The following is a 23,731-nucleotide window of genomic DNA, read 5'->3' on the forward strand; positions in this document are numbered from 1 at the left end:
CATTACAACTTTTTTTGTTTTCTTTGTTCATTTCTTAAATTAATAATAGAGAAAGAAAAGTAACTAATTTTATTAAAAAATAATGCACCTGATTATTGAACTTGCATTTGAAAAGCTCTGGAAAGGAATAGTGTTGTCAATGTGTACACAGGATAAATTTTAAGGACTTTTTACAATGACGAATTGCTTCCCAAATTATGAAGAGTCTATATCTAATTGTAATGTCTCAAGAACTAAGTAACTAATATACTAACTAACTTACTAACCAACTAACTAACTAACTCACTAACTAACTAACTAACTAACTAACTAACTAACTAACTAACTAACTAACTAACTAACTAACTAACTAACTAACTAATTAACTAACTAACTAACTAACTAACTAACTAACTAACTAACTAACTAACTAACTAACTAATTAACTAACTAATTGAATTCTGACCTAAGCAACTCAAATCCGTTTTCTCAAGACCTCACATCATTTAATACACATTCTTGCGAATAGGAAAAATTCTGGAATATGTTTTCTGCTAAAAATTCCACAAAAATAATAATAAAAATGGTTGAAAACAATCGCCTCATTATAAAAACGCTATAATCGCCATACCTTTTTTATTGCAATTAAACTTCATTATTACTATCATCCGACCATTAGAGTACGAAAAAGTAATGCAACAAAATTTCATCTACTCTACAGATGTAATACGATTTTATGTCACAAATAGACAACTTTATTGTTTTGCACTTAAGGCAACTTGTCATGTTCTTTCAAATGGTATACAATGTTTTTAGGCTGCCATTCATTCAGTCGTTTTCATGCATTCCGTCGCCATGACATTTCTTTACAATTAATGTTCCTTTTTGTTAACTTTTGTTGCTGGAGCCATATCACATTTTGTAATTCAATAGACAATGTCATTTTGTTGAAATTTGGAAATAATTTCATGAGTGTTAAAAAAAGAAATCGGTTCGCTTATTTATGTATATATAGACTATAGAAGATGAGACTATAGACTAGACCATGGACTTGACTAAAGACTAGACTATAGACTAGACTATAGACTAGACTATAGACTAGACTATAGACTAGACTATAGACTAGACTATAGACTAGACTATAGACTAGACTATAGACTAGACTATAGACTAGACTATAGACTAGACTATAGACTAGACTGTAGACTAGACTATAGACTAGACTATAGACTAGACTATAGACTAGACTATAGACTATACTATAGACTAGCTTTAAATTTAAAAAAAAAATTAAAATTATTTTTTTTTCGATTAACTAACAATACGATTTCTTTCCCTTACATGAGGTACAACTATAATCTAGTTAGCCCACCACTTATGAACTGATTATGTTATACGAATGTCTGGAAAATACATTAAGTGTAGCAAGTAATAGTGAGTGAGTGGCAACAACTTTAACAACACGTAAGATATATGTATGTATGTAATGCATGTATGAATGGATGGATGCAGTTAACAAATCTATGAACGGTTGCAGTGAACCATAGTTTTTTTTGTTTACTGTCTGATAATCGTATCGCAAAATACAATTTTGTTTTGTTTTTAAACATTTCTTTTATATTTTTTCCTTTCTTTAAAAAAAAAAACTCGTACTTTGCTGGCATTGTAAATCTAGTAATTTACGAGTATTATTACTACTAATGTTGTTGTGCTTTTTGTTTTCATTTAACTTTAATAGCAACAGTACAAGTGCAACATAACAACAGCAACAACAGCAACAACAACAACTAACAATTGCTGCTTGCAACTGCCACAAACAAGAAGAAGAAGCAGAAATAAAACCTCATAACTAGTTTCAACTTTACGGTAGAGTTTGTTTGATTCATATTTAAACGCTTGCAACGGCATTAATCCACTGGTAATAATAACGGAACTCAGCCTTACAAGGTTGTCTTGGCAACGTGATACGGAAATTAATACGAAACAAAACGAACATCGAATATTATTTAAGTTTTGAGAAAAACCATTTAATTGAAAACCAAATAACTAAACAAAGATATATATATTTAAAATGTATTTTCCAAAAGGAGTAAGTGTGTGGCAAATAAAAGTGAATATTTAAAAACAAAATTGAAAAAAAATTTCAAATAATATAAACAATAAATATTATTAGTATGATTTAAGATAATATTAAACAAAAATCTTTAGAAATGATCTCAAATAAAGAAATAAATTTGGTTCTAAAAATAAGTAAAAACACCATAAACCTAACAGTATTATAAAGATGTTGAGACGGTGAAGTAATAGCTTTCGAAAAGTAAAAAGATTTTGCTATATCAATCTCCGATTTATTAGGAACATGATTCATAAGCTTTTTTCCTGAACTAGATGATTGTGTTTCGGTTCCATTATTTCGTGTGAAATATTCATATAAATTTTCCTGTATTAAAGATAAAAAGGGGAAAAAATCAGTGTGAAGATAATGGACCCTATTCCGCATCATTGCGTAACCGAATGCGTAAACGTAATCGAAATGCAGAATAGGGGTGAATAATTATCTGCCCTTATAACTCCTAGTAACCACTGCTAAATATTCCCCCCTTAAAGCTATGTAACTAACATCAAGCCAAATATCTCTTTCCACAAAAATTCAGTATAATTGCTTGCTAAGAGCAGTAATAAATCTGTTGCGACTTTTCCCGATCTATAGAGCTATGTGGCCATTGGATACTTTTCAGACTGATCTATTGTTCAGGATGAGGATGAGTTTTTTAAAACGCGATTTTTATCGGATTATTTTTGTTTCTATTTGAAAAGGGATCAGCTCCGTGACAGTTTAAGTACCTTTTCTAAATTATGATCTTTTGCTCTCAGAATTGTCAATAGACTAGTCCACAGTCTAGTCCATGGACTAGACTTTTCACTAGTGAAAAGATTATAGTTAATATGGCACATTAAGTGCCTTTCAAAATCATGAACTTTTGCTCACAGACTTGTCAATAGACTAGTCACAGTCTAGTCCATGGACTAGTGAAAAGACTAGTCTATGGACTTGGGAAAAGACTATAGTTAATATGGACTGGAGGTCCATAAACTAATTCATATAAAAGTTAGAAGACTATTTTACAGACAGGTCCAATTTCTATTCCATAACCTTATTAAAAGACTGTTAAAAAGATGGTTCAGATCATAGTCTATAGAATAAACATACTAGATCATAAACAAGTCAAAAGCCCTTAACCTAATCCATTCCAAAGACTAATTCGTGTACTAGTTACCAGACTTCCTAAAAGTATAGCCCATAGACTAACTCCCTCATCAAAACCTCAGATGGGAACCGAACCCACGATGTCCAATCTAACATTAACCTATCAATCTAAGATTAACCTAAAAATATTTCAAAATTTAAATTTTCCATGTCTGGCTTCATTTAGTATGTACTGGGAAATAACACCAAAGTCCAACGTTTTATAAAACTATTTTTTCGTCATATTCTAAACTTTTATTAATAAAATTGGTTATACCCTATTATCATTAAAATAAAGGTTAAACCTCGGTTACATCTAGGACCTTCTTTGATAAACATATCTTAAACTAGAGTTGAACGTGTCATATATGAACCTTGAGTCACAGTCATAAGATTTATCCACTATGAAAAAAGATGTCATAACAAGAATGCTTATGACTCTATTTCGATTCTAAATTTTGTTATCGATAAAATATATTTTTTTTTCGTAATTCGAATTTAAGGATCTTTTCACTTCTTCACAAATTTCCTCAACAAAAGTTATGTATTTAGAAAATTTTTATCCAAGACCAGTCGTTATGGTCTAACATTGCAAGATCGCAATGGATCTACGATCAATATTTCGATATTAAACTTACAGTCGACAAATTACCAATCAATTATATCTGTTTGAATTAAAATTCATATACATTAACAGCAAAGCAAAAAAAGCTTTCACATAATGTTACCATATTATTGTATATAACATCCAAGTATTAAAAAAAGCTTTTCCTAGCAGAAAGCTTTCTCAATAGCAATGTTAGCGTGTTCTGAATGACTTGTGTGTAAATGTTTAAATGCCAAAAACTTTAAGCAAATTAAATTTATTAAATTCTAATTTACATTTCCTCTCCCCCCCCCGACAGGTTATTACTTTCCTGTGTATTACAACACTAATTTTGGCTCTAACTACAGCCTATCCCTCTAAGGAAAATCTCAAGTAAGTCCATTAATTATGCGTAATAAAATAATATTTATTACGTTTTCAACTCCCAATTAAACGATCATTATCTTTTTTTATTTTATATTTCTTAAGAATACGAATACATATACCGGTAAAACATCATACCCATGTCCATCATAAAACTTTGGTTAAAAAGGTGCCCCTGCCCATACCAGTACCCGTCAAAGAGCACAAGAAACATCATGATGAATACAAGCGTAAGCAAAGTGAAGAGGAGGAACAGTTAGATGATGAGTTTGAAGGTTACGATTATCCCAAAAAAAAAAGAAGAACCAGACATCCTTTTATATGAAAGAGCAGACAAAAAAAGAAACACAGAATTTAATTATAAAATTCAAATAAAATAAAAAGAAACGAAAGTAATTAAGTGCAATAGAAACAAATACATAAAAAATAAACACCAAACAATTAATCAAACGTAGTGAGGAGCTCTGATACAGCAGATGGGTATGAAGTGAAGCGATAAATGGAATGAATCTGTATCTATATTGTTGTTATTTATGTTAATTGTGTAGTTTTAAGAGATTTTTTTTATTTAATTTTATTTTGTTACTTTTGTTGTGACTTTTGATGTAGTAGATGTTAATAAAGGCAAAAGGAATGTCAATTAATTGTTATAATTGTAAGGATTTCTGGAAATTGTTTGAGATAAAAAGAAATTGTAATAAAAACTAAATAGTAATAGGGTATGTAGTATAAATAAATATTTAAATAAAAATTTAAAATTTAACAAAATTTTGTATAAAATATAAAATAACAAAAAATGTTGTATAAGGAAATAACCTATAATCTCGTCTATACGATAGGCTATAATCCAGTTTATATTCTAATCTATAGTCTAGGCTGTAGACTAGTCTGTAGTGCAGTCTGTAGTACAGTCTATAGTCTAGTCTAAAGTCTAGTCTAAAGTCTAGTCAATAGTCTAGTCTATAGTCTAGTCTATAGTCTAGTCTATAGTCTAGTCTATAGTCTAGTCTATAGTCTAGTCTATAGTCTAGTCTATAGTCTAGTCTATAGTCTAGTCTATAGTCTAGTCTATAGTCTAGTCTATAGTCTAGTCTATACTCTAGTCTATACTCTACTCTATAGTCTAGTCTAGTGTCTAGTCTATAGTCTAGTCTATAGCCTAGTCTATAGTCAACTACTATTGACTATACTTTAGACTAGACTATAGACTAGACTATTGACTATACTATAGACTAGACTATAGACTAGACTATAGACTAGACTATAGACTAGACTATACTCTATGTAATTATTTTAAATATAAATTATAGCTTTAAAAAACAAAATACTTTTCAAATTATTAAAGTATATATTAGTTGAGGTAAATAAAGTTTAATTTCTCTGCAACCCAGTATACATAGACACAAAAACAATTAAATTTATTTAATTATTAACTATTGTCGTGTAACTGAATCATTTCATTATAAAGTGAAACTACAATTAGAGGTCTGTTTATATGAACCAGGTAGTAACATAAAAGAAAAAAAAAACTTTTTAAAAATATCCAATGAAGTAAATAAATGCCCACTATTTAACAAATAAATAAATGCTATTGTGAAATGCTTATACTACAGAAAAAAATGCGAATAATAATAATTATTATCGTTTTTATTGTTTAAACAAATAATGATACATACCAGTACTTTTGTTACAAATTTTATTGTTCACAAAATGACACCGTCATTCGCAGCTAAAGGAGTCAATAAAATTAAAAATAAAACAATTATTTAACTGAAAAGACAGCTAAATAGAGAGGGAGATACAAAATAAGAAGGCAATATAAAAACACCTTGAAAAATCAATGATTTCAATATATTTCCAACATATTATTATCACTACGAACACATATATGGCTATGGTAATATAATTTACATGGTTACACTGATCATACTATTATTGTTTTTTTCGGGTTATTATAAAAATCATATAAATAACTTAGTTTTTTCTCTGTGTGTATAAATATATCTCTAAGTACTTGTTGTAAAAATATATGTTATAAGTTAAATACTATTCGTGTTAATTATGTTAATCAATCGATAGTAAACAGTATTAAATAAAATTAATACTAAATATAATATCTTAATAATACTTGTATTGTAAACAATTTCTACTACTAACACTTGTTGCTGCAATTGTTGGTATTGCCCTGACTTGTTAACAACATTTGAACAATTAAATGTACTAAAATAATAAATAAATATTGTATGGAAGTCAAGTCAAGTTAAAATAAATTATTATTGATACGCTATAATAACAATCGAAAATTATTTGAAAACTGTTAATTGAATTATATAGAGTTAAAGGTGGTGGTTTACAGTAGAAAATATACCGGAAACAGTTACAAATACTTGTTATTACAGTTGTAATAACATTCAAATAACCACATATTTTAAGGAGCATAACAAGAAACATTATTTATTGATGTCAATCTAGGACGTTTTTTAACGACAGTTTATTTAATGGCAATCATTCATTAATTTAAGAGGGTATGAGGGATATTTTAACAAGTATGTAAGAGTGTTTGGCTAAATTTAATCTTATACCATAAACTAGACTTATTAGAGACTAAGGAATGTCAATAGGCTAAGGACTGTCAGGCCAATAGAATTCTCTATAGTCTGAAAAATAATCTGGCGTATAGTCTAATAAATAGTCTGGTCTATAGTCCGGTTTATAGTCTGTACTTTAGTGTGGACTAAAATATTGACTATAGTGTGGACTATAGTCTGGGGTAAAGTCTGGACTATAGCCTGGTTTATGTCTGGACGTTTGTCTATAGGTCTATAGTCTGGACTATAATCTGTCCTATAATCTGGACTATTGTTTGGACTATGGTCTGGTCTATAGTCTACTCGATTGTCTGGACTATAATCTAGTCTATAGTGTGGACTGAGCCTGATCAGAAATATAATATGGAGAAATATAATATTGACTGGACTATAGTCTACTCTATAGTCTGCTCTATAGTCTGAACTAAAGCCTACTTTATAGTCTGGACTATAGCCTACTCCATAGTCTGGACTATAGTCTACTCTATAATCTAGACTATAGTCTTCGCTATAGTCTGGTATATAGTCTGGTCTGGACTATAGTCTGTTCTGGACTATAGTCTGAACTGGGCTATAGTATGGTCTATTGTCTGGACTATAGTCTAGAATATAGTCTATACTTTAGTCTGAAGTATAGTCTACTCTAGTCTGGACTATAGTATACTCTATAGTCCGAAGTACTACTACTTTTGGTCTGAACTTTAGTCTACTTTATGGTTAAGACTATTGTGTAGTCTATAGTCTGGATTATAGTCTACTCAATAACCTGGACTATTTTCTAGTCTATAATCTAAACTGTGATCTACTTTGTGGTAAAGACTTTAGTCTACTTTATAGTTAAGACTATAGTGTAGCATATAGTCTGGACTATAGTCTACTTTGTAACCTGGTCTGTAGTCTGTACTATGGTTTAGTCTATAGTCTAGTTTATAGTATAATATATAGAGTAAAATATACCATAGTCTACAGTCTAGACTATAACTTATTATCCATAGTCTGGACTGAAAATTTTCTTTTATCTGGACTACATATAATTTACGGGTTGCACTATATTCTATGAACGGGACTATCGTCGTGTAGAATAGGCTCTGGAGGGACTTTACTCTTGCCTGTAGACATACTATAGTCTAACCAATTTTTCTCAGAAATAAGAATTCGATTTTCCATAAAAAATTTATATTTTCACTAAAAAATTGATTTTTTTTTATTAAAAATTCGATTTTTCATTAAAAATTACATTTTTATTAATAATTCGTTTTTTCACAAAAATAATCGGGTCTTCACTAAAAATTAATTTTTTTTTACTAAAAAATCGGATTTTCACCAAAAAATCGATTTTTCGTTAAAATACGATTTTTTACTTAAAATTCGGGTTCTCACTAAAAATTCGATTTTTCATTAAAAATTTTTATTTTCACTAAAATTTTAAGTTTTTTACAAAAACTCTTAGATTTCAAAAACTAATTAGTATATAATAGCAAAATTGCAATATTTTGCTAATTTCCATAGACACTCGCTAAAAAACTTACCACAAACTGTGAATTGCCTCATTTTGTTTACAACAATGACTTTTACAATAACAATTATAACAACATATATGCACATTTATATATATGGAGTTTATTTGTTTGTATATATGTATGTGTGTAAGTACAAGTACATACGTCATAAGGGCCAACATTCCAACAAACATTTTTTTTTGCGCCCAACATGTCTGTACCCAACTCATCCAACCCTATTTATAATAATCATAGTATCACAGAATGGAGTGAATTTAAGAATGTAGCAGTTTTAATGTGTTTTTTGCAATGTTAAGCAATGCTGCCATATTGATTATAAAGCAAAGAGAGAGAGAAAGAGAGAACAAAAACGTAAATACGATTTTGTCGTAATTTAAGTATGATCAGATTGATGTAAAATATAGCTTTAGAGGTGAAGGTTTCCCTTATAGAAGTTGGGGCTTTCTTCGAAAACTTTTTGAAGAAAAATGAATTATTAAGAAGCCCATTTCCAACTCTTCCCCGAACTTCCTCAGATATTTTTTATCAGCTTTAATCATAGCTTACTACGTCGATGTTTATACATCGTTTGAAGTAAACCTTAAAGTGTTTACGCCCTAAATATTAACCGGCTTTTGTACATGAAATACATGATTTGAATATGTTGAAGTTTGGATCCCATCAATTGCAGTTCTCATGGGTTAATATATAAACTCAGTGGTATTGATATACAAATTTCAAAAGTGTCGTCTATTTCCTTGAATATATGATAGATTAAAGAGAAGCTAGAGTGAGGAATATTCTGTGATTACGACGATTACATTTCAATTTCATACAAATGGACCCATGTAAAACAGCATTAACACTCGGATATAGTCATGTACCTCCCTCTCTCCCTCTCTCTCTCTCTCTCTCTGTCTATTAAAAGCACTATAGGTCAAAGAGAAGCTTGAGTGCTGAATATTCTCTTTTCTATACAAATGGACCCACATAATACAGCATTAACACTCGGAAAATGTTTATCAATGTTGTAATCGTAATAAATTTAACACAGTATAGAAGTTATACTGTAAAGTATAACGGATTTTGGACGATATTAGGGTCTAATGTTAGGTCTAACATTCTTTAGAGAAATAAATAATTTAAAGCCAGAAGAGCAATGAAATTTAGAACCAAAATCCCCTCTATAAGATAACATAAGCATAGGTCCACAATTGACCCTTCTTATATTGACAAATTGTGCAAAGAATCTGAATATCGTTAAAAAATATGATATTTAGATAAAAAACGACCAAAGTAATATTATGCACTTTGCCAGACTTCGCTGAGTTTCTCATTAGAGATCCTATTCCGAAAATCACCCTAATCGAAGTATTTCTATCAATAATGTATAGATCCATTATATGAAACAACCATATAGAAAATTTTTTTTAATTTTTATAAACAAAACAAATTTTCTTTTTTAAATTCAAATATTGTTTTCTTATCTCTTCAGTTCACAATTTTCTTTTTTTTTTGGTGATTTTTATTCTTTTCTATTTTGCTGATTTTTGCTGTATTTCGCTTAACACATTTAAACAAGTGGCAGCATTGTTTTTGCAATACCGTGCGAACGGATGGATACTGTCGCACATTATATTTCTCGGATTGTGAGTTTAGTACTGAAACAACCGGTGTTGTGACGAGTGTGTAGATTTTTTAGTGCTCGTATTTTACGTTCGCTTATAATACAAATTAGACAAAAATTATTTTGTTTTTATATATAAGAAGAAAAATAAAGAAAATATAAAAAAAACAACACAAATTAAATAAAAAATAGAAGAAAATTTATAAAATATACTTTTGTTTTTACTCGTGCTACAAGGGAGAAATAATCAAAAAAAGAAATGAAACAAAAAAAAATATAATAAATATTTGGACAGCGGCTTTTTTTTATAAAATAAAATGCTGTCAATTAAGAAAAAGTGAAGAATATTAAAAAATTATTAAAATAAAATATTTTAAAAGAAACAAAAATTTTAAGTTAATGAAGTTTGAGAATAAGGATAAAAGTAAATCCTTAAAAATTAACAACAATAAAGAAGAGGAAAAAAAAAACGAAAGCAGCAGCAGCCTTATAGTAAATTAAAGTAGTAAATATTTAAGTTAGAAAAAAAAAAACAAAAAAACACACAGACACACACAAAAGTACTCAACTTTATTATAGTATGTACTCACAAAAGAAATGAAAAGTACTTGTCGTAATTGTACTCTTGTTCGTAGTCCCCATCGTGTGGTCTTACAACCAAATAGTTTAATATAGAACGGATGAGGGTGGAAGCCAACTGAAGCAACATCTACTAGCAAAAGCTTAGACCCAACAAACCCCAACCTGCAACCCATCCAACTTAACAACCAACAGCATTAACAGCAACAACATCTTCATACCAACATCGACTGGCGGACTGACGCTAGGTAAGCTGGCTGCTCTAGTGTCGAGACCAGGCCAAGAGCACCAGCAACAAAAACAACAACAACAAAAACAGTCAAATAGATTCGTTTCACATTTTAACTTGAACAACTGAAGAAATAAGTACAAGAACAACAAAAATAACAACAAAAGCAGAAAAATAAAAGAAAGAAACAAATACGACGAAGCAGAAAAGGAAGACGACAACAGTTAGCAAAAAAAAACAGCAAGAAATAAAAAAATATATAGAACCAAAAAGCACATTGCCAAACGAAGACCACGGTACGGGATTCCGAACTATTTATTACTTAGTCCGTCTTATTTTTTTATTATTAAAAAAGAATTGGGTTTTTTGTGTTTTTAATAATGTTTATTAGCAAATAATTTTTTCTTTTTGTTGTGTTTTAACTGTGTTTATTATGCTAAAAGTTTATGGAAAATCGAAAGCAAACAACAACAACAAAAGAAAAATAATAAATAAAACCCCAACAAACCAACAACAACAAATAAAAAAAGGCAACACATTTTGGGTCTAAAAGCCATTAAAACGCGTTTTATTACCCTAGTTTTAAGGGAACAACAAATATTAAACAAAAAACAAAAACTGACAAAGCTGGCAAGGGAATATCAGCAACAGCAACAACAACATAAAGGAACCAAGACTACAAGTCATTAAAATCATTAGAAACCAATCAAATTAGAATAAAAAAAACAAATAAATTATTTAGCTAACTACTTACCCCGCTAATCACCAGTAAACAAAGCTGTAAATAAAACAAATGTCAATAGTTAGTTTAAGGCCAACAAAACATAAATAAAACTCATAACTAAATATGTATAAAGTTTTACTAAAATCAAATAACTTAACATAAAAACAAATGCAATAAAAAATATATACAATTATAATGAAAATATAATTATAACTAAATAAATAAATAAATAAGAAAATAAAATTTTTAGCAAAATTTTTGTAATAAAAATCTTAAAACAACTAAAGTAATAAAAAAAGTGAAATAAAAAAAGTTATAGAAAACAAATAAATTAGGACTATATTTGTCCTAAAAACGTAGTTAATTTTTCACGTCAGTTAGTGAGTGAGTGAGTGGTGAAAAAGTTAGTGAATGTGAGTAGAAAAATTAAGTGTTTTGTGTACGCGCTTTTGTGGCGGCGGAGATGCTGGCGCCAACCACTGTTGTCATTGTAACAGTTGCGGGCGGCGTCAGTTACAATAAATATAAAAATAATAAAAACATCAGCAAAAAATTAAACAACATAATAATGCACTCATATTTAAAACATTCATCAACAGCAGCAGCATCAACAGTAACAACAGCAACAACAACAAAAACAGCCTTCTTCTCATCATCCACAAAAGCAACAGCAAACATAACATTAACAGCAGCAGCAGCAACAACAACAGTTCCCGTAACAACAACGAAACAACAATTGTGATAAATTAAATTAATTATTCTTAATCTTAAGGGTAAGTGCTTAAATATAACAAAATTGTTTCCATAAACAGTATGGTGCAAAACTTAAGCAACTATTCTGAGAGAAGAAAAATGAATGTTCTAGTTAAGTTCTGATTCTGATCTAGTTCAGTTCTAGTTCAGTTCTAGTTCAGTTCTAGTTCAGTTCTAGTTCAGTTTTAGTTCAGTTCTAGTTCAGTTCTAGTTTAGTTCTAGTTCAGTTCTAGTTCAGTTCTAGTTCAGTTCTAGTTCAGTTCTAGTTCAGTTCTAGTTCAGTTCTAGTTCAATTCTAGTTCAGTTCTAGTTCAGTTCTAGTTTATCACCAAAAGTTATTTAGAGTTCCTACAATACTGTTGATATACATTACACACTCGCATATAAGTGAGTTTATTTTCTAAATATTTATAAAAGTAGTAGTAAAGTGCATTTGAAAAATTCTATTCAACAACCCCTTTTTAACGTTTACTCTTAAGAATTATCTTTAACAAATCATCGAAAATTCCCTCGCACCCCATGCCCTCAACACAACTCTTCAATAGAATAACAATAATATAAAGACATCAACTAAATTTATACATTCGCAGCAATCATCGACCACCCACTCAACTGTTTGTTTAGATCCATTGAATTATAATTAAAACGGCAGGCTACAGACGGCAAATAAATACAAAAAAAAGAAAGCTAAATTATAAATAAATATTTGTATAGGTAATATTGGATATATACAAGTATTCAGTTGTTTGTGGGGAGTGGTGGCGATGGTGAATTGAATTTGAAAGAAATCAGAAAATTTGACTGGTTTTTGGATTGCTTAGAGACACTAAATTAACAATTCTCACCGCTGTAAGCAGTTACAAAAAGCAAGTGAGAAACTATTTATTAATTCAAGTCCACTGATTACTGTTTATACAGGCCAATATTGACTCATTGCAGCACTGCTGGGCTTATTAATGTTTATGCAAAGGAATTTGATGTTATTGTGCAAAATCTTGAATTCAAAAGAATTTTATAAGATTGTGTCTAGAAAATTTGCTTATTCTGCTTAAATATTTAGCAAAATAAACGTGACACAAGAAATACATTAATTTTTCATTCAATAAATATATTAAAATTTATTTGTTGTTTAACAAATTTAATTTTATTCAAGAAAGAATTCTAAAGTAAAGAAATTAAATGATTTTCTTATTGAAATTTAAAAAAATAATTACAATATGAGTTAAAACAAATTTTTTGTTAATTAAAATCAATTAATTTAAAAATTAAAGAATTTGTCTGCAAAAATTTATAATTTCAATAAAAATGTTTCTTCATCTTTAAGCTAAATTACACAATGAAGGCAATCTGGTGGAGATTAATCTTTTAGCATCATTATTATCTTGAACATTGAAAGAAATGTCAGTTGTTGTCAACAACGTGACCACCGATATGTATGTTTAATTAGAACATAATTTATATTAAGTATACGTAACCAGACTAGTTATACATTTGTTATGCTCTCGGCGGTATTGTAGACACTTATTCATTAGGCAATTGGCAAAAGGAAACAGAAACTTAATGGAAATGTTAAGATTAATTTCGTACATTTGTGTGTTTTATCATTAGAAATCTTTTACTTACACCCCAATATACTTTTATACTAAATTCCTTTTTTCATGTAACGTATACGCCTCTTAGTTTCGGTGGGCAAAACAACAAAAGTTATATAAATTAAAATGCCAAAAGTTTAGCTTTAGCTGAATTTTATATAGAATTAAGCTTTAATGTAAAAAACAATACTTTATTTTACCAAATAATTGCTATTTCCTCTTTGTAATTTGCATTTTATTTTCTCTTTATACCTGATTTTTAACTTCTTAAAGACCTTGAAAATCTTAAATCTTTTACATTCCAAAGTTTTGTTTGAATTTCTTTTCATACCAACTAGACACATTTAAATAATTGCTTATTGCCCCATTTTTTTTTTTACTTAACTAATTATCGGCATTTATTTGGAATATTTAGTAAACCAAGTGTAAAACAAATAATTGCATTTGCTTTAAACAGATTACCGACATTCAAAATGTCTATTTAAAAGTCTTGTTGTACGTGCAAAATGTTTGTTTTATATTTTTTTGTATTTTTTTTTTCTTAAGAATTTCGATAAGAATTTTATGACTTTTGTCCACAGAAAATACACTGATGATTAGAGATGCCCTATAGTGGGTGTAGTGCATTTGTGGAATATTAAGATTAGTTGACTTCGTAGAGAAAAATTATGATCGTAGTTGTTTATAGCAAACATAATAACAAGAAATTTCATTTCTAGTTCAGTTCTGGTTCAGTTCTAGTTTAGTTTTAGTTCAGTTCTAGTTCAGTTCTAGTTAAGTTCTAGTTCAGTTCTAGTTCAGTTCTAGTTCCGTTCTAGTTCAGTTCTAGTTCAGTTCTAGTTCAGTTCTAGATCAGTTCTAGTTCAGTTCTAGTTCAGTTTTAGTTCAGTTTTAGTTCAGTTTTAGTTCAGTTTTAGTTCAGTTCTAGTTCAGTTCTATTTCAGTTCTAGTTCAATTTCAGTTCAATTTTAGTTCAGTTCTAGTTCAGTTTTAGTTCAGTACTAGTTCAGTTCTAGTTCAGTTCTAGTTCAGTTCTAGTACAGTTCTAGTTCAGTTCTAATTCAGTTCTAGTTCAGTTCTAGTTCAATTCTAGTTCAGTTCTAGTTCAGTTCTAGTTCAGTTCTAGTTCAGTTCTAGTTCAGTTCTAGTTCAGTTCTAGTTCAGTTCTAGTTCAGTTCTAGTTCAGTTCTAGTTCAGTTCTAGTTCAGTTCTAGTTCAGTTCTAGTTCAGTTCTAGTTCAGTTCTAGTTCAGTTCTAGTTCAGTTCTAGTTCAGTTCTAGTTCAGTTCTACGATTTTTATGGTTTAATTTATTATTTCACAAAATTACTATTTTCTCCATTTAAACAGAAATTTAAATTGGAATAATTATTAACCACATAATGAGTATCTATTAAATATTAAAACATTTAATTAATGCCAAACTAAACTGGATTAATCCTGTTCTAAAAACATTTAAACACCAAATTAAAGAAACAATTAATGTTAATTAATAAATCTCTTCATATTTAATAATAAATTTCTAAACATAATCAACCATTTAAATAAAAACCTACCAAACATTAAGCAATAACACTGAAACCAACTATACATAAACCATTAACAAAGTTATTAAGGGTTTATTAGATGAATTTGCTATATATGTATATGTTTTGTTAATAAAAAAGTAAATAAAACAACAATTTGTATTAACCTATCCATAATAAGAAAAAAACAAAATAACAGAATATCCAAGTATTTTGAACTATATCCAGACATTTTTAAAAGTAATTTATTTATAAATAAAAATTTTATTAAACAGACATGTAGACGTTTTTTTCTTTTTGATAAAAATAATTTAATTCACCTTGATTAATTTGCAAATTTTCATGTCAAAAGATTATTATGGACCAGATGACTATAGAGATTTAAGTAAAATGATCTCTTTATTGTATTGTTATTAAAGCTACAAGAGAACAATGACGTCAAAATTGTTTAAAGCAACCAAAAAAAAAAAAAAAAAAACAAGAAATATTATTTGTTTGTGTACTATTAACATCTAAAATAAATCTTCTCAACAGCCAGCCCAGCCCACTCATTCACATTTTATAAGTAGAAAATAACTTGTCTAGAGGTCTGGTTGGGTTCTCTGATATCTTGCTCTGGTCTTTTAATTATTAAATCCACAATCAAAACACATTAAAGCTTTATCATTATATTGATGCTTATGAACGAACATTCAAATGATCCATCAAATTAAATAAAAATTCTTTCAATACATCAGATTTTTTAACAAGGATGTAGACACGAAAGCACAAAACAAAAATATTAATTCCATTTAAAAATATGTGCTTTTTTAATTTTATTTATTTTTATTTTTTCATTTAAATTTAAATGCATTCGAGTGAGTGTATAAGAAATTTTTCATATATAAATATATTTATTTTACCCACTCTTTTTGGTATTTATTTTATTTTTGTGTTGATGGTACGGGATCATAATTGAATTGACATGTTTCTTTGAATAACTTTATTTTTAAAATTTGAATTTTATTCATATTTTTTTTGGTTAGCAATTTTCCACTACAATAAATTTAAAAGAATCGAAATTTGAATGGCAAACAATCAGAAAAAAAGAGTACAATGACAACGACATGCCACAAACCACAAGCTGCTAAAGGAGAAACAAAAAAAAACAGTATATGCATAATTTATGTGATAATCTGAATTGTCTGAAAGTGTGTGTAATATTTAAAGGACAAAGTAATATTAATAATAAATAACAATTATACTATAACCTACCTCGAGTATACATGCGTAAAGAGATTTTGAAAGTATTAGGTACTGGGATCAATTGACAATCGTTATTAGACATCCAGAAACATTTTTAATTATTATAAGAAATTCAATAATATTATGATTATTGTTATCATAACTTCAGTTATTGTAATCATATTATGTTTAACTTATTTTTGAAATCTTTTTGTGGCAATCATTTTGTGATTAGAACAAACAAGGGTCTGAGATCGATATTAATGTATACTTATGTCTCTCAAAGAAAAAAAGTTATACCAAACATTTTAAAATATTAAAGGAAATGCAACAATATTATGGTTATTGTATTCATAACTTTAGTTGTCGTAATCATATTATATTAAATTAAATATTGAACTCTATGTACAAGGTTACAGTTAACATTTTCAAATATTATAATATATTCAACAATACTATGGTTATTGTATTCATAAATTTAGTTGAATTTTGGGATTAGTCTAGTCTATAGTCTAGTCTAGAGTCCAGTCTATAGTCTAGTCTATAGTCTAGTCTATAGTCTAGTCTATAGTCTAGTCTATAGTCTAGTCTAGTCTATAGTCTAGTCTATAGTCTAGTCTATAGTCTAGTCTATAGTCTAGTCTATAGTCTAGTCTATAGTCTAGTCTATAGTCTAGTCTATAGTCTAGTCTATAGTCTCGTTTATAGTGTAATCTATAGTCTAATCTATAGTCTAGTCTATACTCTAGTCTAATCTTTAGTCTAGTCTATAGTAAAATTCTTGGAATATTCGCGATTAACTTGGTTTTTTGACAAAATTTAATCTTTGTTTTCGTAGAATACTCACAGATTAATCATAAGAATTTGTAAACAAAATAACCGTTTTTTATTCTATTAAAACTAACCCACTGTGCAAATAGTACACCACCTTATAGTTTAACATCTAAGACAGCAGAATTTTATAAACAAAAATAATTTAATCATAAAATTTACATAAGTGTCTTGAAATTTTTTAATAAAATTTTCTTCCGAAACCAAAAACAAATATCATTTTCATTTCTTTACTTTCTGTTTCCCCCTGCAACAACAACAACAATATCAACTACATCTAATCCTGCACATTTGCTAATAATATTAGGATTTATTTATACTATGCTAATCTAATGGCAGCTAAAAATACCAAAGAAATCCTATATAAAACAGGGTGACCAAATAGATTCTGAATGTCATTCATAGTTGTAGTTGTTAATCAAATGAATTAAATCCCCTCTCCCAGCCACTTCAGTCACAAGTAGTTTTGTAGCCAAGACGTTGTAATTGTAATTTATTGTTTATTGTTCATCATCAAGATCTACTTAGTGTGTATGTATATATGTGTAAGTATGTATTTAGTTATTTGAACATAAATTTTAATGAATCATAAAACACCAACAACAATAAGTGGCATAAGAAAGCAAAAAAAAAAAAAAGAACAGACACTGCAGCAGTAGCAAATAACGCGGCAGCAGAACAAATAAAACCGCAAAATCTTTTACTGATATCATTAAAATGTATGGTTACCGAGAAATCTAGAAAAAAACATTCCATTTGCGGAATTTTCATTCATTGAGATACAAATGTATATTTTCAAAAAGAACTCAAGAAGATGAAGAAGTCATCGTCTTCAGCTGCTTTATACTTGATAATATGTAAGTCTCCTGGCAATATCTAGTCTAGTAACTATTGTAGACACTCATGCACATCCTCGATGACGATTACAACAAAATTGTTTGTTTCAACTTAGTCAAGAGTTGGCTGAATTACTGTAGAATGTAAAGGAAAGGAAGAAGAAATTTGTTGTAATGTCAAGAGTGTATGTGATTTGCGTACAAAATAAATGAAATTAAATTTGTAACAGTTTCAGAATGTCGGTTGTATGGTTGGTTGGTTACTTGATACTTCTATATTACTTTCGAAGTAATGTATGTGTAAAAATACTTTTATTTTTATTTTATACGTTGTTGTTTTTTTTTGTTTCTTTAACAATTTTTATTTTAACATACAATTACACCCATTCGAGTACGAGAGTTTAGAAAGAGTAACCCCATTAGGAAATTGAGGATGTAATTATTGCGACTAAGTTTCCATAAGAGTAGATGAGTCTAAAGACCTGTAAATAGACTAGACTATAGACTAGACTATAGACTAGACTATAGACTAGACTATAGGCTAGACTATAGACTAAACTATAGGCTAGACTATAGACTAGACTATAGACTAGACTACAGACTAGACTATAGACTAGACTATAGACTAGACTATAGACTAGACTATAGACTAGACTATAGACTAGACTATAGACTAGACTATAGACTAGACTATAGACTAGACTATAGACTAGACTATAGACTAGACTATAGACTAGACTATAGACTAGACTATAGACTAGACTATAGACTAGACTAGACTATAGACTAGACTATAGACTAGATTATAGATTAGACTAAAGACTAGACTACTACTATAAACTAGTTTATACACCATCACATTAACTAAACAATGAACTAGTTCATGGCTGGTCAATATATAAGTCGATAGATTAATAGCCAGTCTATAGATATGTCAACTGACTGATCCATAGTCTAGCCTATAGAAAAGTCCATATTCTGTTTTCAAAACGAGTCAATTGAAATTTCCTATTGAGCCTAAACAAACAAACACTCACTCATACTTTTTACAAAACAATAGAATAATAAAAACAACTATAGGAAAGAGATGATGATGAAAGGAGCCAAGAAAAAAAACAAACCTAACACACCCATCCTTAATGGATGCCATGTACTACAATGATAATAGAAGAGACAAACAGACAGACACTCACACATCTACAACCACATTGAGACACATATTCTTTAACGGGTATGTGGTCGATTTAAGCTTTTAAAAGGAATTTCCAAGTGAAAAATGTTAGAAAATTAACTATAAAGTTACTGCTGCTGTTGTTGTTCATTCCCTCATCGTCTATATTAAATTTAAAAAAAAAAAACAAAAACAGTATTTAAAATGTGTAACAAATTGTAAAGTGCGACAGCATAACACCATCTTTAACACTCCTTAGCTTCTCTTTTATTTTTTTTTTTGTGTTACTCCTCAACTCTTCTTAAAATTTTCTTACTCATTAGATTGAGTTTCTTACTTTCTTATGTTTTATATTTTTGTGAAGAATCGGCATTTTTTTATGTTGGTTTTTCGGGGGTTTTTCTATGTTCGATTTTGGGTCCCAAAAGGGTGTTTCCACCCAAATGATGTTAAATTTTAGATAAACGTCATATTTATTGAAGGGTATAAAACAAATGAGTAAATATTATTAAATTTCTTTTTATTTTTGGGTTACTTATTGATCGAGTACCTTAATTAAAATTTTATACTGTTAAATTGTATTATAAATAATTAATGTAAATTTTGCACAGATTATTAATTGCTTCTGTAGTGTGTATGATTATTTATGTATGTTTGTATATTTAGGTGTGTATGCGTGTGTTTAGGTGTGAGTTTTGAATAAATTTGGAAAATTTTGTTAAATTTATATATGTATGTATATAGGTGTGTGAGTGTGTTTGGGTTTTTCTATAATAGGCAGAGGCTTAAAGGATTAAAATGTAAAGACAAGAAACACACGTGCTGTTTTCCTGTTTTTTCTCCTTTCTAAAAATTTTAAATGTTTTCGTCAACATGTTTAAGCTAAATTTATGGTAATTGATTTTGAAAATAGTTTAATAAGAAAATTTATTACAAGGTTTTTTGTTATTTATGGCAAAATGGGTTTTATTGTTATTATTATACTCTAACCTAAATTAGAGAAAATTTAAATTATTAAAATTCATAGTGAGTTAATGTAGTCTTTTTTTATAAATTACACTCAAAAAATAAATGAGTTAACTTTCTTTAAAACTTGTTATTATGCTGTTCTATGAAGTACAAACATCATTTGTTTCCTTTTCTGTATTGTAAACCTTTTATAGGTAAATCAATAGATTAGTCCATTGATCAGACAATAAGCTAACAGCCATATACAAGGTGCTTAAATATATAAAACACTACCTTATAAACTAGTCAATAGTCTAATCAATACACTAAGTGAATGTCGAGAGTTTTACATGAGTCCTGGCATGATGCCCTACCCCAAGGTGATCTTTTTCATTTACTGGGTAGACTTGACAACGGTCTACCATCGCACCTTTATTCTCAATGAAAAACTCAGGTGGCAATTTTTGTATATTGGATTTGACCAATCCATATACAAGCACTTTGCTGAAATACTCGAGCTATCTAATCTCTGACCATTGGATGACCTCAGATCTGGAAGGAACCTCAACCAATTGACGAGCCAGGAAATATTCCTGCGGGCAATTGGCCACCCGTAGTACCAGATTATGCGGTGCTCTGGTCTGACCTTTTTTTTTAATCTATGCAAGAACTAAGCCAGGCAGTAGACTGTAACCCATTTTTTAGTCCCGGCCAGACTAGAGGTATTGACCATCTCTTTATACCCCGGGATTGCAATTACACCAAGGTGGAGGTTTCACCAAGGTAACATGCCCCCGGGGTGAACTAAGTAATTGACAAGTTAATAGATATCCATAAACCAATCAAGAGACTAGTTTATGTGAGGTGTCGATAAACTAGCTTTTTCAGCTAGGTGATAGACTAACATATTGACTAGTTATTAGACTAGTTCATCGACTAGCTTATCGACTAAGTAGTCAATAGTTCGTATGCTAATCAACAGACTTGTTTATAAATCATTCAATAGGCTAGTTTATCGCATAGACTAGTTTATAGATAAGTCAATAGACTAATTCATATACTAATGTATCGACTAGTCACTAGACTAATATATCGACTAATCAACAGACTATTTTATCGACTAGTCAATAGAATATTTCATAAATCAATCAATAGACTAGTTTATAGCGGAGTCAATATACAAGTTCATCGACTAATCAACTGACTAGTTTATCGACTGGTCAATAGAATAGTTCATAAACCAATTAAAAGACTAGTTTATTGAGGAGTCTTTATACTAGTTTATATCAAGTAGTCATAAGACTAGTTCATCGAATAGTCTAAATACTACTTTAGACGAGTCAATAGACTAGTCCATTCACAAGCTTATCGGTTAGTCAATAGAACTATTTATCGACTAGTCAACAGATTAGTCTTTTACTTGTTTAACGAGTAGTTCAGTGATCAGTCTATAAACTAGAATATATACTAGATCGGAGACTAGTCTATAAATTAGTTCATCGACTAATCCATAGAGTAGTGCATAGATCAATCAATAAACTAATTTATAGACTAATCAAAGGAACAGTTTGATGACTAGTCCATGGACTAGTCCATATATTTTTTTAGACTATTTAATAACTTAGTCGACTAGACCACAGACTAGTAGTCTGTAGTCCATATACCAATTAACCAACTCGTTTATCGGTTAGTCCACAGACTAGTTTACAAATGAGCCAATATACTAGTCTATGCATTGAATAGTTAATAGAGTAGTCCAATAGACCAATAAATTAGTTAAGTCAAAACACTAGTCTATAGGCCTATCCAAGTTTTAGTGAACAAAGTTAAGTTTATTAACTAACACAATTTATAAAACTTAAAACCGAAATTCAATTTCTAATACAAACTGAGGTAACTGAGGTTTAAGTTTAAACTTCTGTTAATTATTTAATATTATATATAATAAAAAATTGTGGTTTTCAAAAACCTCTAAATGCGTAATAGCTAGACTAAATATAATTAATAATTATTCAGCGACAAATGCAAAAGTAAATAATTTATTACAATTAATATAAACACTATTATGATTTATTAGGTATTTTTTGTTGTATTAAAAAAAGAAAAAAAAAACAAAATAATATATTTTGTTATATAATTATAATTAGCTGTGGTGGGTCAAAATCAATAAAGTGTATGCATTTTTACTTAATTAACTCAATCACTACAGTTGGCGATTAAAAAACAAAATTAAGTACTTTAAAGATTAAGAAAACAAAAAACATGAATCCCATAACAGTAATATAAAGCAAGAATAAAGAATAACCAATAACAATAATAATTACAAAGTAAAAAAATATTATTAAAACCTTGAAATAAAATAAACAAATAAAAATGTAAATTTTTGTTAACCACTGTAGCATTTAAAGCAATTTAGTGTGGGTGTTGTTTTCTTCTAACCAAATTATCGTTATTAAATTAAACTTTTTCATTTAATAGATTCTGTTGAAACTTATTGCAAACTTATAATTATATTTACATTTATTCATAAAGAGAGAGAGAGAAAAAAAACTAAACTATGGCCAAGTCGTTTGTTGAAATTTACAAACTTTTTTTTACTGCTGTCAACTTAGAATTTAAGGGAGCAGCCAAGCGAGTGGGCATACGCAAATGAGCCAATTAAATCTCATACCAGGCGGACAAAATGTAAAAAAAAGCTCATACTTCAATATTTCCAGTCTAGAAAATTGGCCACAAAAGCAACAACTTAAAAATAAATATAGTACACAAAAATAAAATGATAATGTGAAAAATGAGAACAAACTACTATAATATTTGTTGGAGGAAAAAAAGTAAAAAAATTCACATACGTATCTAGTATAAAATATGTGCAATTCTGAAGTACACTTCAAAAAGTAATAGAGTATAAGGTAAAATGTAAAAGAACCATTCCCGTAGTGGGCTAAACAAACATAAATGGCAAAACTGGCTAGAGAGAACTTACAAAACTTGTCAAAGGAACTGTTATACTAAATTTTCCCTAATCCATTTAAAAGAGTAAACGGATAAAAAATCTATAAAAGGGGACTTAATGGTACTTTTTGTTCTTTAAATGATAGTTTTTAGCCTATTCTATAGTCTAGTCTATATTCTAGTCGATAGTCTAGTCTTAAGTCTAGTCTATAGTCTAGTCTATAGTCTAGTCTTAAGTCTAGTCTATAGTCTAGTCTATAGTCTAGTCTTAAGTCTAGTCTATAGTCTAGTCTTAAGTCTAGTCTATAGTCTAGTCTTAAGTCTAGTCTTAAGTCTAGTCTTAAGTCTAATCTATAGTCTAGTTTATAGTCTAGTCTATAGTCTAGTCTATAGTCTAGTCTATAGTCTAGTCTATAGTCTTGTCTATAGTCTAGTCTATAGTCTAGTCTATAGTCTAG

General features: G+C 29.0%; 2 protein-coding genes across 3 annotated transcripts in view; both read left to right on the forward strand.

Moving 5' to 3' along the window:
• The first annotated feature begins 1,885 nt into the window (after nt 1-1,885).
• Nucleotides 1,886-4,959, forward strand: LOC111686650. 2 transcript variants are annotated; one of them, XM_046955155.1, is made up of 3 exons: nt 1,886-2,089; nt 4,132-4,205; nt 4,302-4,959. In XM_046955155.1, the coding sequence occupies exons 1-3, from the start codon at nt 2,051-2,053 to the stop codon at nt 4,519-4,521; spliced, it is 333 nt and encodes a 110-aa protein (XP_046811111.1). In that variant the 5' UTR covers nt 1,886-2,050; the 3' UTR covers nt 4,522-4,959. The 2 variants fall into 2 exon arrangements, with proteins under 2 accessions (XP_046811111.1, XP_023304790.1); XM_023449022.2 differs by having other exon boundaries at nt 1,887-2,068.
• A 6,695-nt stretch (nt 4,960-11,654) lies between these two features.
• LOC111682322 (potassium voltage-gated channel subfamily KQT member 1) overlaps nt 11,655-23,731 on the forward strand; it is an 88,449-nt gene continuing 76,372 nt past the window's right edge. The window contains exon 1 of the mRNA XM_046955569.1: nt 11,655-12,215. The gene's annotated coding sequence lies outside the window, so the exon portion shown is untranslated. The remainder of the gene's footprint in view (nt 12,216-23,731) is intronic.

The sequence above is a fragment of the Lucilia cuprina genome, chromosome 6 (assembly GCF_022045245.1).
Source record: "Lucilia cuprina isolate Lc7/37 chromosome 6, ASM2204524v1, whole genome shotgun sequence".
Taxonomy (NCBI): Eukaryota; Metazoa; Arthropoda; class Insecta; order Diptera; family Calliphoridae; genus Lucilia; species Lucilia cuprina.

Bases quoted from the DNA above. Each gene is read 5' to 3' on its own strand.
- LOC111686650 (XM_046955155.1), top strand. From the start codon at position 2,051: ATGTATTTTCCAAAAGGAGTAAGTGTGTGGCAAATAAAA. The intron at 2,090-4,131 runs GTGAATATTTAA...CCCCCCCGACAG, and splicing joins TAAGTGTGTGGCAAATAAAA to GTTATTACTTTCCTGTGTAT. The intron at 4,206-4,301 runs GTAAGTCCATTA...ATATTTCTTAAG, and splicing joins CCCTCTAAGGAAAATCTCAA to AATACGAATACATATACCGG.